This window comes from Vicugna pacos, chromosome 27 (genome assembly GCF_048564905.1).
Source record: "Vicugna pacos chromosome 27, VicPac4, whole genome shotgun sequence".
Lineage (NCBI taxonomy): Eukaryota > Metazoa > Chordata > Mammalia > Artiodactyla > Camelidae > Vicugna > Vicugna pacos.
This window is the reverse complement of record NC_133013.1, coordinates 19766033-19782312: the sequence shown is the minus strand read 5'-3', so window position 1 is coordinate 19782312 and position 16280 is coordinate 19766033. Positions and strand designations below refer to the sequence as shown.

At 52.6% G+C, this 16280-nt stretch overlaps 1 protein-coding gene across 13 annotated transcripts in view; it reads left to right on the top strand.

The window, feature by feature from the left end:
* The window catches only part of AP3B2 (adaptor related protein complex 3 subunit beta 2), a 51139-nt gene extending 37467 nt beyond the window's left edge, over window positions 1–13672 (top strand). For 12 of the 13 annotated variants that reach the window (XM_072950866.1, XM_072950869.1, XM_072950868.1 and 9 more), the window contains 13 exons: window positions 189–365; window positions 5507–5693; window positions 6933–7051; window positions 7530–7638; window positions 7999–8122; window positions 8455–8635; window positions 8778–8838; window positions 9168–9274; window positions 9477–9705; window positions 10102–10186; window positions 10413–10510; window positions 13009–13147; window positions 13241–13672. In XM_072950866.1, coding sequence (XP_072806967.1) covers window positions 189–365; window positions 5507–5693; window positions 6933–7051; window positions 7530–7638; window positions 7999–8122; window positions 8455–8635; window positions 8778–8838; window positions 9168–9274; window positions 9477–9705; window positions 10102–10186; window positions 10413–10510; window positions 13009–13147; window positions 13241–13391 — 1767 coding nt within the window. In that variant the 3' untranslated portion in view covers window positions 13392–13672. Of the gene's footprint in view, window positions 1–188; window positions 366–5506; window positions 5694–6932; window positions 7052–7529; window positions 7639–7998; window positions 8123–8454; window positions 8636–8777; window positions 8839–9167; window positions 9275–9476; window positions 9706–10101; window positions 10187–10412; window positions 10511–13008; window positions 13148–13240 lie in introns of those variants that run through there. The other variant, XR_012064805.1, reaches the window with a different exon arrangement.
* The last annotated feature ends 2608 nt before the right edge of the window (window positions 13673–16280 follow it).

Genomic DNA, 16280 nt, shown 5'->3' with positions numbered 1-16280 from the left:
AGGGATGAAGGGGATGCTGCCCAGGAAATGCTTGCCATATAATCTCTCTCCCACCACCTCCCACCCCCGTTTCCAGAGAATCCCATGATACAATAGGTCAGCACAGATAGGAAGAGTGCCAATTCCCTGGCAGGCCCTCCAACATTCTCACATTTACCCCAGTCCTAACTCCTCTCCCACACCCACAGGTGCCCATGGCCCGAGCCAGCATCCTGTGGCTCATTGGTGAATACTGTGAGCACGTCCCCAGGATTGCACCTGATGTCCTGAGAAAAATGGCCAAGTCCTTCACAGCAGAGGAGGATATTGTTAAGCTGCAGGTCATCAACCTGGCAGCCAAGCTCTACCTGACCAACTCTAAGCAGGTAAAGATTGCAAGATGCCTCCTCAAACACTCTGAGCCCCAGAAGTGGGGGGCCCTCACCAGCTAGGCATGAACTCCAGCACCTCTTTCTGAAGAGAGAGCTCAGGGTAGGTGGCTGGTCTGCCCAGGTAGCCAGTGTTTTCCCAGTGTCCACAGCTCCTCTGGGGACCCAAGGGCCTGGTAGGGGTGGTGCAAGAGGCTCTCTTTTGGGGTTGTGACTTCCAGTCTATCAGTGGGAGTGTCCCTACCTGCTGCCTTTAGAACACTGTGGCCAAGGGGAGGGGCCGGCAGGGACAGGCACTGATGGGCGACTCTGTGTCCCAGGAGGTGTGGTTTGTGCTTCCTCTGGAAGCTTGGTGATGCTTAGCTAGTCTGTGCCAGGGGTAAGAGGGCAAGTTTGTGCTCAGCCTTGGGTGGTATTGGCAGCCATTGTCATTCCCAAGGTGAAAAGTTATAAGAGGCACTGTAGCCAAGGACATGGCTCAACTGAGCTGAAATACCAGGATATTAAGTCTCTCGAGTGTCCGGCATCCTCTGAGATGGTCCCAGGAGATTCTGCTGAGAAAAAAGTATAATGTGCAGAGCTTTCCAAGGTATTGGGGACACCAAGCACTATGACAGTTCCCACAGTCACTGCCCCACTCAGTTAATCAAGACCAGGGTTGGCAAACTACCATCCACGGGCCCAATCTGGCCTGCTGACTGTTTTCGTAAATAAAATTTTATTAGGACACAGCCATGTTCATTCATTTGTTTATTGTCTGGATGTTGTAGTTGCAGCAGAGTCCATGTGGCCTGCAAAGCCTAAAATAGTTACTCGGCCCCTTGATAGAAGGAGTTTGCCAACCCTTGGAGCAAAGCATCTGGGCCACACCCTGGAGACTGTGACATCCCTGCTGGCCTGAAGGTGGCCTCTTTGTCATTCTATGGGATGCTTTGGTTGGTGGCACTAGTGCTTCATCAGCGGCTCCTTTGATCCATGGTGGCCAGAGTGGGTCAAGCTGGGAGGCAGGGCTGTCACGTGCTGGGACTCTTGTCAGGTGGTGGAAATGACAGCCTCTGTCTGGAAGCAATGAGGGGCTGGGTCTGTGGGTGTCACTACCGTGGGAGAAGCAGATTAGAGACAGAAAAGTTAGAGGGAGCACCACGGGGAAGCCTTCAGTCATAGAACAAATACTTGTGTGTCTCCTTTATTCAAATGGGAGGAAGAAGCAGGTGGGAGGAACGTTTGAATAGATGAAGCAGCCTGAGTGGGTGGCCGCCCAAGTAGGTGGACATCTGACAGGCTCAGGACTGAGCCAGAGTCCTGAGCCCGAGAATGGTGATGTGGGCATGTTTTCATAAGCCTGGGTGTGCCCACGTGGCATTTCCCCCAAGTTGTCACTGTCAGCCGCATGTGCATTTATTCACTGATTTAATTAACATGCATTTCCTGAGTGCCTACTATGCCTGGCACTGAGCTATGTCCTGGGGGTAATGACAGTGAGTAAGACATGTTTACTGGCCCCCAAACAGTCATAGCCAAGTCAAGGAAACAGCACCACATGCAGAGCAATAAAGGGTGCGGTCAGGATTAGCACAGAGAGCTGTGGGTATATACAGCTGAACCCCTCTCCTGGGCAGGACACAGGGGACCCAGCCCTATCAAGGCATGGAGTAGGCTGTTTAGGCAAGTGGACACTGACCTCCAGGTACCCTTCACCTGAAGGTTGGTCCTTCCAGGCACAGGCCCCTTAGAATGGTTCTTTGACTCAATATAGAGAGCTTTCCTCTAACCTCCTACCCTCCTGTCTCTTCTTTCCTCCCAGCCTGTTCTGGGAGTAGTGGAGGAAGGGGAATTCTTGGCATTCTAAGAGGGAGGTAGTTTGGATGTGCGCATGGCTATCTTTGCAAAAAAGCAGAGATACTTCCCCCATCACAGTACCGCGGGTAACATTCTGGACCTTCCACAGGGCTTCAACAATCCCAGCCATCTCCCTCTCGTACTGACCCCCACTGCACACCAGATCCTGGCCCAGACTGTGGTCAAGGAGAAGACCAAGGAGCTCTGCCCTTCTGTTGCTTAGCAGATAATCAGATACTAGGCCAGAGGCCACAAAGGCTCTAATAATAGATGCACTGAGAGAGTGCTGGGGGTGGCAGTGATAGTGAGGGTGGTTCTTGCAGCCACTTGGGGCAACTGTCTGGAATGCTTTTGGCAGGTGAGTTTGCTTTTGTATGCCTGGTGAGATATGTGGGGGGGGGAGGGTCTGCTTAGGGCATGATAGGAACCGAAATCTGGCTTCTACAGTGGATGGAAGATTCTGATAAGTTTGGCAGTACTTTTTAAAAAGTTTGTAACTTTTTTTAATATGTCATAAAACTAATGCATGCTCATCATAGAACATTTGGGAACTCCAGAAAAATATTAATTAAAAGTTTAAATTAGCCATAGATCTACTACCTAGAAAAGATCACCATTAATTTTATATTTCCTCAGCTTTAAAAAAAATTGATTCCTATATATAGTCATCCAGAAGTTGTACATTTGTGTCTTGTTCAATACATTAGTCTTTTCATTTCTGTTTCCTGTCAATACCTTGTATTTAGAAAGTTGTTTCCCCATTCACATATGAATTAAAATTTTCATCCATTAATTTCCTCCAGATTTTTTTCTATTTTCATGTTTTTTTAATCCACTGTATTAGTTTTCTGTTGCTGTGTAGTACGTTACCATAAACTTAGTAGCTCAAAACAACATGTTTGTTTTCTATTTCTATGGGTCAAGAGTTCCAGATACGGTTTAGTTGGGTCTTATGTAAGACTACAGTTGAGGTGCTGGTCAAGTTGGGATTCTCAACTGGGGGCTCTGCTGGGCAAGGGTTCACATTCAGTTTCACATGGTTGGTGGCAGGATTCAGTTCCTCGCAGTGGCAGGACTGAGGCCCTTGCTTCTTGCTGGTTGGCAGGTGGAGACCACCCTCAGTTCCTTGCCACATGGGTTCTCCCAGCATAGCTGCTTATTTCTTCAAAGCTACAGGGAAAAAAGTCTCTGGAACCAGGCTGCTAGCAAGGCTGGAGTCTTATATAATGAAACATAACCATAGGATTACATTTCACTTCCCAGTCACTTTTGCCATATTCTATTGGTCAGGTCTTGCCCATGCTCAAGGGGAGGGGGTCAAGGCATGAGCATCAGGAGGCAAGGATTGTGGGGGAGGACCTAGGCGTCTGTCTGCCTCATATCTAGAGCTAATTTTTATGCAGTGTGTCAGATGAGAATGTCTTTTAATTCATTTTATTTTTTTGAATAGATAGTTTCCCCAGCATGATTTAATAGGTGTCTGCAAGGTAGCAGTTATGTTAGTATAGGTTCTTGAAAAAGTATCAGTGTTCCCAACTTAAAATTCTCCCCGGCAGCTGGAGCCCACTGGTCAGTGGGAGACTTGTTCCATTCTTGGTGCAATGAAGCATGTCTCATAGGCCCTCTTGAGCAGCCTATAATTCCTGCACTCCTAGGCTGAGGTGGGAGGTGGAGGGGTGGGCCTGGGGTGCTGCAGACTGGTTGTCATAATCCCTGGGAAATGGGTCCTTAGGGTGGAGCAGGGTAATTAATTTGTTATAGGCAAATCCTGCAGTGTGGAGGAGGTGGTCCAGTCCCTCCTTATGTTGGTTGTTGACAGATGGACAGATGGATCCAAGTCCTGAACACTTCTTTCCAGAACTAGGCAAGGATTTCGGGGGAGGGAGAAAGTCTGTGATCAGCCAGCTGGGAAGTCTGTGGAGGAAGATCAGCAGCATCTTAATAATGGACCACATTGATAAGGGTGCCCATTAGCCTTGGCTGGTGAGATGGTGTCTGGCCAAGGGAGAGGCAGGTCTGTGATGAAGTCCATTTTGATGGTGGCATCCTAGGGTAGTATGTGGTTCCGAGTACTTATCTATAATGGAACAGCGTTGCAGATGGTGCTATGCTGGAAGGGACTGAGCTGAACGTGAAGTCCTCGTGGGTCATGCTGTAGGTAGGAGTGGAACAGATGATTTTGGTTCAGCATCTTGGGGCTCTGTGCCTCATGGACATCTTTCTAACACTATGTAACCATAAACCTCAGGAGTTGGTTTGCTGATCCCCGTCGCTCAGAATCTCCCCACGTACTCTGGCTGTGGTGACACAGGATGTATGTACTTGGTGGGTTTTGACTGTCTTGATCCTGAGGGATGGAGACCTGGATGAGGGCAGCCATGGATGGTGAGCAGTAGGGAGAAGCAGACAGAGTAGACTCTGGTGGGTCCAGGCCTGGATGTAGCACTGACTGGCTCCTTAACCTGGGAAAGTGACTTAATGAGTCTGCTTCTGTGTAGATGTGGCAATAGCACCCACCTCTCAGGAGGGTTATGGAAATTACATTAGATAGTGAAACATTTAGCACAGTACTTGGCACTAGAGGATACCCCATAAATGATGGCCAGCACCCTCATTTTCTAAAGACAGGTTAGACTAGTCAGATCAGGGCAGAAGTTGAGATGTGGGGTCCTGGAATATGGCTGCCTTGACTCCAGACTATGAACCCTATGTGACTTCAGCAAACCCATAGGCAGTTGCAGTTTGCTCTGATCTTGTTAGAATCTTCCAGGGGAGGATTATGGCCTCTGAGACCCCTGGGCTGCTCAGAATCTGCTCTGTGGGTCAGTGGGGCCTTGCTGAGGGCATTCCTGTGTTCTCCTTTCTCTTCTTGTTGTATAATTTCCCCTGGGTGATGGAGCCTGGAAGCTGTGAGGTCCAGCAGAATTTTCCAGCCCTTCACTCACTGTGGCACCCCAGCCCAGAGTAGAGGGGTTAGCCCAGCCTGGACTAGGTGGGGTAGGAACTGGGCCTGGGGCAGCAGGGACCACAAACCTGAGGAAGAATGGCATCCAGGGCCAAGAGGGAGGATTCCAAAAGGGCAGCCTCTTTTGCTGACTCATGGTAGTTATCAAAGCTGGGGTCAGGAGTCAGGGCCGGCGAGGTGAGAAAAGATGCAGGGTCTGACACAGTGGCAGGGTGGGAGGGAAAACCGGGTGGAGGCGGCACTGCTTGGAGCTGTTGGCTTAAAGAATCTGGCTCAGAGAGCTCTTGTGTCCCCACCTTCTGTGATGGCTGATGTCCCACCTCTTGTCCCCCAGACCAAGCTGCTGACCCAGTATGTGCTGAGTCTGGCCAAGTATGACCAGAACTACGATATCCGAGACCGAGCGCGCTTCACCCGGCAGCTCATCGTCCCTTCGGAGCAGGGTGGGGCCCTCAGCCGCCATGCCAAGAAGCTCTTCCTGGCACCCAAACCAGCCCCAGTCTTGGAGTCATCCTTCAAAGGTGGGAGCTGAAATCAAGAGTAGCCTTCATGGGGGAAGAGGAAGATTGGCCGGCACCCCAGTCCCAGACCTCCCTGCTGAGAGCTCTGTTTTAGCCTGGTGCCAGGCTGTGATGGGCAGGACTTCTGGAGACATGCCAGTCCTGTCCCCCTGGCCCAGCACTTTGCCCCACGTGCAGCATTGAGGGCTTGCTCCTTCACCCACTCACAGCCACCACCAGCATCACCTCACCTGGGTCTCTCCTCTCCGGATCCCCTTTCCAGCCACCTCCCTGAGCAGGCTCTATATATCCAGATCTTACATACCACGGGCCCAGGAAGACAGGAAGTAAAACACCATACAAAGGAGAGGTGTAGGTTTGTAAGGATCCCATGATAGCAGTTGCCAGCACTTGGTGGGCTGTCACTGGAGTTCAGCCCAAACCCTGGGCCTCAGGCCCTCAGCCTTGCCTCTTTTCTTGGGCTGGTCTCCCATGTCAAAGGCTCTGAGAGAGGCGGGGAGCGGGAGGGTCCTCCAGCTGGCTCTCTGGACCCAGGAACCTACCCAGGAGGGCAGCCTCCTTCACCAAGCTTGGTTCTCCTGCAGATCTTTTTGTTCTGCTTTTTCTCCTCCCTGGACCTCAGGAATAGGGAGATTCTGAGGGATGGGGCAGATGTGAAAACCTCCCTGGAGGAAGGGGAATGGTCCTTTTCTTCTCTCTAACACCATTCCCACTTACAAGTTTCTGCATTGCCCTCCTCTGGCCCTGACTCCTTCCCACTCCCTTTCGGACTGCTCACCCCTCCCCATGAAGTCTGGAGCCTGACCAGACACACCTCCCTGCCCCTTGACCTCTTATTCACAGTTGCTACCCTGGTCCCAAGTAGGCCTCCTTCCTGAGCTTGACTTACAACAGCACAGTCCCCACTGCCCTGGAAGAGAAGCCTCACTCACATTTCTGCATCCCCAGCAGGTAGACCTAGGAGGACAAGCCAGCAGCAGCTCTGAGCTGAGTCCCCTCCTGCCCTCCTCTGCTTCTGTCCTTCAGTCCTGCTCTAGCTGGGCCATACAACCTTTTTTCCAGCATATGGGCCTGAAGTTTCAGTCAGGGCAGAAGTACCGTCAGGGGACACGACCACCCCTTTCTTCTGTCTAGCTAGGGGTTTCCAACCAGAATCACCACCCAGCCTCACCTAGGAAACAAGTCCCAGGGCAATTTCCTCACTGTCACCATTGGCTTGACCTCTTACCCTGTCCCCAGACCGGGACCACTTCCAGCTGGGCTCACTGTCCCACCTGCTCAACGCTAAGGCCACGGGCTACCAAGAGCTCCCAGACTGGCCAGAGGAAGCCCCAGATCCATCTGTGCGCAACGTGGAGGTCAGCAGGGGTGGAGGGTTGAGTTGTGTGTGCAGAGGGATAGACAGCAGGGAGCCTTGGGTGTGCCAGCCAGCCCTCCTGATACCCTCCCCATGCACAGGAAGAAGATCTCTCCCTTGTTGAGACCCACGTGGGCCTGTTGGGCGAATACACTGAGGTCCCCTGCCCCAGTGTGCTGTGTGCCCTCTGCTCCGTGTGCAGTGCTCTCTCCCAACCTGTGCTGCCCCCTCCCCTTCCCCTTGTGTGCTGCAGCCCTGTGCCTTCCCTATACCCTGTTTCTTCCTTGTTGGCAGTCCCCCTCTGTGAACAGCATCCCTTCCCCTCTGTGGACAGTGCCCCTTCCCTCCCCTCCGTTATTCCCTCTTGGCGACAGGACCAGTTGGGGCCCCAAGAAGAGGCAGGGTGACAGATTAGAGGGCCTCATGCTCTCCCTCCCCCTCCCCACCCATCATTTAATGACCCCCTTCTCCATCTCCAGGTACCGGAATGGACCAAGTGCTCAAATCGGGAGAAGAGGAAGGAGAAGGAGAAACCCTTCTACTCAGACTCTGAGGGGGAGTCAGGCCCCACAGAGTCTGCAGACAGTGGTGAGGAGATGGCAGAGCTGGGGCCCTGTGCTCCTGCCCATGTGTGTGCCTTGTGGCTGGCTGGTGCACGTGTGTGCTCATGTTTTATATGGTCATGTGTCCAACAGGGTGTGCACCTGCTTGAGTGCACCTGCACGTGTGTTTATGCACCTAATGGATTGCATGTCCCAGATGCTTGTTCAGGTCTCTGTCCATACAGGTCCATCTTTGTCCCAGGTGATCTAGTTGGCGTCTGGGACTGGGAGCAGGTTGAGGGTGTGGGAGGTTTACTGCTTCAGTGCTGAGTCTGAAGCTGGGCACCCAGGGAACCCTAGGAGTCCTGCACACAAGGGAGGGCAGCCTGAGATGGTCTATCCACAGACCCCGGGTCTGAGAGTGAATCGGACAGTAAGAGCAGCAGTGAGAGTGGCTCTGGGGAGTCCAACAGTGAGTCTGACAATGAAGACCAGGAAGACGACGAGGAGAAAGGGAGGAGTAGTGAGAGGTAAGATGACTGGGGGGCTTCTGGGGTCTCCCCAGGAAAAGAAGGGCTAATAGCCAGTTTCCTAAGAGCCCCTGAGCCTCCCCATGAGCTGATGGGCCCGCTGGTCTGCTCGCGGGAGGTCTCTGCGGCAGGCCTGCACCTCATGGGGGCAGCATGAAGAGCAGTCAGGACGGGGGCCTGAGCTGGCACAGGCCTAGGAGCTTAGGTGTGGACTCCACTGGCCCAGGCTCCCCACCCTCACCCCTGCTTTCCAAGGCTTTTCCTACTCTTCTGTGAGGCATGGAGGAGCCATCCAGGCTGGGCCTGAGCCCCATTTGCCCCCTCTCCTCCAGTGAACAAAGTGAGGAGGAAGGTAAGAAGAAGATGAAGAAGAGGAAGAAGGTGTCAGAGGGACAAGGAGAAGGCACATCCTCAGACGAGGGCAGCGATTCCAGCAGCAGCTCATCAGAGTCTGAGATGACATCAGAGACTGAGGAGGAGCAGGTGGAACCTGCCTCCTGGAGAAAAAAAACAGTGAGAGCCTTGGGGCAGAAAGGGGGTGGGCTCTTGGACCAGGGCCCTCCCCATCCTCTGGGCCAGGCCCAGGCATCTCCCCACAACCCAAACAGGCCAGGATAGTCCCTTTCCACACTCACATCCCACATTTCTCTTCCAGCCTCCCAGCAGCAAAAGTGCCCCTGCAGCCAAGGAGATCTCCCTGCTTGATCTAGAGGACTGTGAGTTTGGGTGGTAGAAGTCTTAGGGGAAGGATGCCTAGGTAATGTGACTCTGGAAGGTCCATGGGAGTTCTGAATTAGGTTTCTCAGAGCTTCAGGGTTGGGGGAGCAGACAGAACACATCTTCAGCCCTGAGAGGGCAGCAGGACAACCTCCCCAGGTGTGGGCTTGGGGTCAAGGGTGGGTATCCCTGCAGAGGCACCAGGCTGCCACGTGCCTCGCTGTCCATGGTGCTGAACTGTCTGCTCCCTGCGCCTTGGGTTCCTGCTAGATCTGAGCCAATTCCACTTTGCCTCTCCCTCATCAGTCTTCTTCATATGTTCCCACAGTCACCCCTCCAAGTGTCCAGCCTGTGTCTCCTCCCATGGTTGTGTCCACCAGTCTGGCTACTGACCTGGAGGGCCTGACACTCACAGACTCTTCTCTGGTGCCCTCGGTCAGTGGGATGGGGAGGCACTGGGCTGAGGCAGGGACACATTTCTGTGCTGCATCCTATGGTATGGGTTTGTGTGAAGGGAATGTGATGGAGGGGACAGCTTTGAGTCCCTATTGCTGTGACCACAGGTGGGGACAAGGCTGGGACATGCTATCTCCTTCTTGCTCATTTCTATACTTCCCCCACTCCTCCTCTCCTCTAGCTGCTGAGTCCAGTGTTGGGTGTTGGGAGGCAGGAGCTGCTGCACCGCGTAGCTGGCGAGGGGCTGGCTGTGGACTACACCTTCAGCCGCCAACCTTTCTCCGGGGACCCCCACATGGTGTCTGTGCACATCCACTTCTCCAACAGCTCTGATACCCCCATCAAGGGCCTGCATGTGGGCACCCCCAAACTGCCTGCTGGCATCAGCATCCAGGAATTTCCTGAAATCGGTGCGGAAGGTTGTGGAGAAGGAGGCTCCTGGGTGGAGTTGGTCTTTCTGTGGCTGTTGAGGCCCCCTCTGTGTCAGGCCAGGGTCTAAGCTATAGGGGCATGGAGATGGCATCTAACACAGTCCGTGCCCTGGTGGACAAGACAGACTAGAAAATGAGAAAGTCCATATCAGGGCAAGAGGTTCTTGAGGCTTGGTTGTTCCAGAACTGACTTAAATGGGGAAAGGTGTTTAGAATTTAGGAAAAAACCAAGAACAGTCTCCAAGGGCCCAGAAAGCCAGCATTCCATAGAGGGGTGGTCAGCTCTGGCAGTGGATGGGATAATGGGCCTGGGTTCCAGACCTGTCAAGTGATGGTGTCTCCTTCTCCCCCTTTCCCTGCCTCATACTGCTGCAGAGTCCCTGGCACCTGGAGAGTCTGCCACTGCTATCATGGGCATTAATTTCTGTGACTCGACCCAGGCGGCCAACTTCCAGCTGTGGTATGTGTCCAACTCATGGAGAGGGGTAGTAGGGTGGCTGGGGAGAGGTGGGGTGATAGTAGGTGGGGATACACCATGATCTGATGGGTCTGGAAGGCCTCCCAAGACCTCAGGTCTTACCTCCCTCTCCTGCTGCCTCTAAGCCCTGCCTCCAGGCAAAGAGGGAGGTGAGGGGAGAGATGTTGGTCTCACTACCTCTCCCTCTGTCTCTTCCTACCCTTCCCAGCACCCAAACCCGACAGTTCTACGTCTCCATTCAGCCACCTGTTGGGGAGCTGATGGCCCCCGTGTTCATGAGTGAGAACGAGTTCAAGAAGGAACAGGGTGAGTGCTCCTGGGGGTGGGCAGGGAGAGTGTTCAGCACCACCCACTGGGGCTCATTCAGCTCCACCACACAGTCATGCTGAGGGAGCCCCAGCTCCTGCAGATCGAGGGAAGCCTCACAACTTGTGGCTCCAGGACGCTTCAGTGAGGCTTGGGAGAGAGTTGGGACTCAGCCAGGCAGAAAATTCTAGGCCAGCATTCCTACTGAGGGAAACATCATGAGTATGTGTTAGTGAAAGTTTAGAGGAAGAATGGAAGGGAGCAGTTTGCTCTGGGACATAGAAGTTCTTAGCATAGGGGAGTAGTGAGAACAAAGCTAAAAATATGTTTGGTCTAGTTTCTGGAAACCTTTAATGCTATGCTAAAGGATTTCAGTCCAAAAATCCCAGAGCTGGAAGGGGTCACAGAGGTCCAAGTCCATCATTAGAGAGATAAGGACTATAGATTTCATTTTCCTAGCAGTGGAGGAGTCATTGAAGTTTTTTTTGAGCAATGAGGGGGTCAGGTTCAGACCTCTGCTTCAAAAAGAGGAATTTGGTAACATTTACAGCTAAAACTGGAATTGAGAGAATATGCAAGAGGAAAGTGGGAAGAAATATGGGGCTTCATGAGTCCTGGCTTTAAGTTCTAAGCTTGTCACTTGCTTGGTGTGTGGCCTTGGACTAAATTCTGTGACTAGTTATAAGGCTATTGCAGAAGATCAGATGAGAGATGATGAGGACCAGGATTAGAGCCATAGCAAAAAAAATGAAAGTCTGCAGTGGGGGAGAGAGAAGCCATTGGCATTTGCCCTAAGAAGGAGGAGAAGGAGACATATAAACTGACTCTAGAATGTCTGGCTTAGATGGTACGGAGAATGGCAGTGCTGTTCATCTAGACTAGGGGTCAGCCAACTCTTTCTTTCATGGACCATAAAACAAATGTTTTAGGTTTTCTGGGTCAGGTGGTCTCTGTGGCAGTTCACTGTTGTAACACAGAAAGAGCCACAGGTAATATGTAAATGAATGTATGTGGCTGTACTCCAATAAAATTCTATTTGTGGACACTTACATTTGAATTTCATATAATTTTCACGTGTCATGAAATATCCATCTTTTGATTTTTTTCTCCAACACTTAAATATAAAAAAGAATCATGGGTCATGCAGGTGGTGGGTTGGATTTGACCTTGAGGCTGTAATTTGCCAATCTCCTAATCTGGAAGAAAGAAGAATGGTAAGGGAGGGGGAAAGATCTTGGTTAGTTTTGGATAAGCTGCTTTTGAAATACATTTGGGAAGTTCAGGAGGAGGTGTTTAGTACACAGCTAAAAGTGTGGGTCTGTGCCCAGGAAATACTCCTATGCTGGAGTCAGGAACATAGAGGTGATAATTGAAGCTGCGAATATGAGTGAGATCAGCCTGGGAGAGAGATGGGCTGGAAGATAAGAAGGCCAAGGACCTTCCTTTAGGAAAACCTGTGTTTTTCAGGAGAAAAAGAAGGGAAGGTTAAGAGAAGGAACAGAGTAAGAGGTGGGAGAACCATGAGAGATGAGAAGGTAGAAAAGTGCCTAGAGGGTGTACAGGCCGGGATGACCAAAGACCTTCAGAGCCACAGATAGGAAGCTGCTACCAGTATCAGAGAGAGCAGGTCATTGCAAAAGTGGACACAGAGGAAATGGAGTCCTCTTTGGAGGACCTTGGCCGTGAATGGTGGGGGAAGACACGGCATTAATATAATGAGGGATCTGTCTTCTGGAGAGGACTTCTGAGGAGCCAGGAGACTTAATCATGGAGAAGCTAAAAGAACAGGGGCAAGAAAATGTCACAGTAAGGAATGGAGGGGGTGAAAGCAACCGGAAGGGCACGTCCATTCTCAAAAGGAGAAGAATGGGAGAAGCAGCAGGAGGAGGAGAAAGAGGCTGAAGAGGAGGGCAGATGGAGGAGCTCACATGCTGGCTAGCGCGTGTGAGTGTAGAGGAGGGGTCAGTGGATTGAGGGTTTCTAGGGATGCTGTGGGTGCCCAAGGGCTTCAGGAATCCTGGGCAGGTTTGGAGCTATTGCCACAGGTGAAATTAGGGGTCCACCTGTGAGGGCTGCATGTGACTACTGGACTCTGGCCTGTCTGGGGGGACCAGCAGCAGCCACCAGTGATCTCTTTGTGAAGACTCAACCTCTAGGAGCTGGGAGAGATCTGAACTTGGATTGGAGGGCCAACTAGGAAGGACTGACTGGCCACCAAGTCCACTGGTACTCTCAAGCGGCTGGTGGCCCAGACGTCTGACAGTGGGGAAACGCCAGCTCAGTCTTTGGTCAGCACTGTGGATAGACCCCTGGGTGGGGTGAGGATACAGAGGCTCCCTGAGGGAGGGCCAGGTTCAAGAAGGACGTGACCCCTCCTCAAGACCAGTGAGGGAGATTCAGACCTGCCCAGCCTAAGTAGAGCCTGGTGAGGATGCTAAGTGGGCAGAAGCAGGTGCACCCACCACGGCCTCTGCCCTCATCATGACCTCTGTCCCCAGGAAAGCTGACGGGCATGAATGAGATCACAGAGAAGCTCACGCTGCCAGACACCTGTCGGAGTGACCACGTTGTGGTACAGAAAGTTACTGCCACTGCTAACCTGGGTCGTGTCCCTTGTGGGACATCTGATGAGTATAGGTACTGACCACCAGCAGAGGGGAAGAGAAGGGCTGGTTTGAAGGAGGGGTCCCATGCCCCAGGGTTGAGCCCCTTCCTCTACTCCCACCCCAGGTTTGCAGGGAGGACACTGACCAGCGGGAGCCTGGTCCTGCTGACCCTGGACGCCCAGCCCACTGGAGCTGCCCAGCTGACCGTCAACAGTGAGAAGATGGTGATCGGCACTATGCTGGTGAAGGATGTGGTACAGGCTCTGACCCAATGATCCCAAGTGCTGTGACCTATTTGGCCCTCACTTTTCCCTCCCTTGTGATACCTAGGCTGTTAGCCTCTCTCTCTTCCTCTCTCATATCAGACTCCTCATTCCAGATACCATCCAGGGGTCCTCTCTCTATCTAGTCATTGTCAGGCTCCCCCCAGTTTCCCCTCCCCATGGGTTCCTAGGTGACCTGTGCAGAGGGAGGAGACAGCAGCTGCTCCATTTAGTCCTCTCAGCTTTCGGTAGCTATCTATGTAGCAAAATCTCAATAAAACATCTTCTCCCTAGATTCTGGCTTACCTTTCCTTTCTTCTGGGTGCCTAAGGGGGTTGGCGAGGGTAGGGGAGAGCTCCTAAGAGCGACTATGTTTGACCCTTGTGAATGATCACTACTGACCTTCTAGGGGAGGCTGTGACTGACTCTCAGAGGTGACTCTGGTTGGACCCCCAAGATGACCATCTTTGAGTCTCCAGGTCCTTCTGTGGAAGAGGCATCTGATCAGGGACGGGGAGGCCAAGCTGGAAGAACTCCCTGGTCCTTTTCATGAGCCTCTGCAAAAATGAAGCCTTGTCGATGTCTGGCAGTCCATTTTGGTTCCCCTCACGGGCTCTTGGGAAGAAGAACTCATAATGTGGGGAATTCCTAAGCAGGTACAAGGTTCAGGCTATGTCAACTACATCCAGATACGGAGCCTAGGGCCCCCACCTAGCTGGGGAGATGACCCAACTGGCCATCTTGGAGGGGGAAGAACAGGAGATGTAGAACAGTGCTTCTCAAACTGCCGTTTATCAGATCCCCTGGGGATTTTGCTAACATGCAGATTCAGATCAGTAGGTCTGGGGTGGGGCCTGAGGTTCTGCATTTCTAACAAGATCCCAGCAACCCAGCAATGCTGTTGCTCCACAGACATACTTGAGTAGTGAGGATGTAGAGCCCTCCACACCTGGGCCAAGCCTTCTGGGGGTGGCAGTGAGACCCAGGGCCCTCCCTGGTGCCCTTCCCCGTGAGGAGAGAGGCTGAGCAGGCAGTGGTTCCTAAAGGTGTAAAAGGTGTTCTATTAACATGTGTTCTGCCAGAAAAAAAGAAGTGTAATCAAATATGTTTAGAAATCATGGACTGAAATGCAGTTAAGTTTATTTCCCACAGGCTTTTTCAGAGCCTTTACTATGTTAATGCACATTGTAACCCCCCACCCCCTCCTTCCAAGAGGGGCTAGAGCTCAGTGTTACCCATACTTGGTTTTGACCTTGGGATGCATTTGTCCCAAAGCATCTTGATTGACTGTATTACAGGAAACACACTCCAGTGATAGTTCGAGATGTGGTGCCTCAGCCCTGATCCTCCAAGACCAAGATTCTAGTTCTTTGATCATCCCCCCCAGGGCCCTGTCACTGAAGAGTCCCTGAGCAAGTCTGTCTGCGGAGAGACGGGGAAGCAGGTGTGGCCCTCTTCTCAGGGAAGAACAAAGGCAGTGCCAGGGGACAGCCCTGCCTCTGGCTCTGGGGACTTGCTGGGCTCTGTGGCACTGGAGAGCAGCTGGGGCTGCTGCTGCTTTGAGAGCCTTGGGGCCCCAAAGTCTTCCTGGAATCACTGTTTTTGTCACTGCAGGTTCTCAAATGGGACTGATCTACCAGACAAGGGCCACTTGAATGGTAGACTCGTTCTCACTCGTGTCTCTGAATCAGCACTGCCTGCAGCAGGAGAAAGAAGGTGGGGGCTTTTTTTTAAGAATTAGAACAAGGACCATCAGAGAATTCCTTACCAACCTGGACGTTGCTGCAGAGTTGACTTGGTGGGAACCAGAAGCCTATATATAAAGCATGCCGAGGAGCTCACAGACCAGGCTCCCAGAACCTCTTGGAAAGTGCCCCAGGATCTCCAACCCTGAGAGTCCAGAGCATGGGAACGTTGGTCAAAGCCCTGTGTTGGTTTCTCTGGAATGTGTCCCAGGCTGTGGGATTAGCAATAACAGCCCTTCTTAAGAGAATGGTTCTTGTGCGTGAGATTGTCTCCGGAGAGGCAGGAAGCAGGAGAGCAAGGTGTAAGCAGGGAGAGTCTGAGTCTGCAGCTGGGCAGGAGGAGGAGGAGCCCAGCTGGGAAGGCTGGGACTGCGGAGGCAGGCAGAGTAGCGATCTTCAACCCAGGAAGGGGAGGGGGCCCGTTCTGTTCTAGCGAATGAGCTGCGGGGAGAAAACGTCAGTCAGAGAGGAAGGGAGCCCTCAGCACAGCCCAGCCCAGCCCATCTCTTCCAAAACTCTAGGTCCATGGCTGAACCTCCCACAGCTCTGCCATGTTAGCATCCTTGAGTGAGCCTCTGCAGAGATAAGGCAGGGCCTACCTAGCACACATTTTGGGATCAGATTAGACAGGTCCTGGACCTGGGGGCGGAGGCCTCACTTCTTCCCAGAACATTCTTCTTTCCAACTCATATCATACCCCATATCTTGTCACTGATCCAAGTCTTGGCCACTGTGGTCACAGGCTTCCTGGATCTCATGTGTCCCGTGAACAGCACTGAAGGGGCAGCCAGGGCCCTGGACTACAGAGCAGACTGGGAAGGGCTCTTAGGCTGTGCTGGTGCAGAGGAAGGGGTGTGGGGAGGGGCCAGAAACGCACAGGGACTTCCACAGAGGCAGAAAGTGCCCCCTCCCCGCAAGGGCTGGGTAGAGCATTAGTGAGGACCCAGGAGGTCCATGTGTGGCCTGAGCCTAACTGCAGGCCTTGACAGGTCAGAGGACAGTGAACACAAGGAGGGGCTGGGAACGGGAGCCCAGTCCGGCATGGCTTCAAAGTGGTACTCCGGCAAGTGGGTAAGAGGAATGGCTTCAGCTTCCGCCAGGCTGCTCCAGCTGACCAGCTGCAATGATTGGGGAACAGACCCATCCAAAGACACCA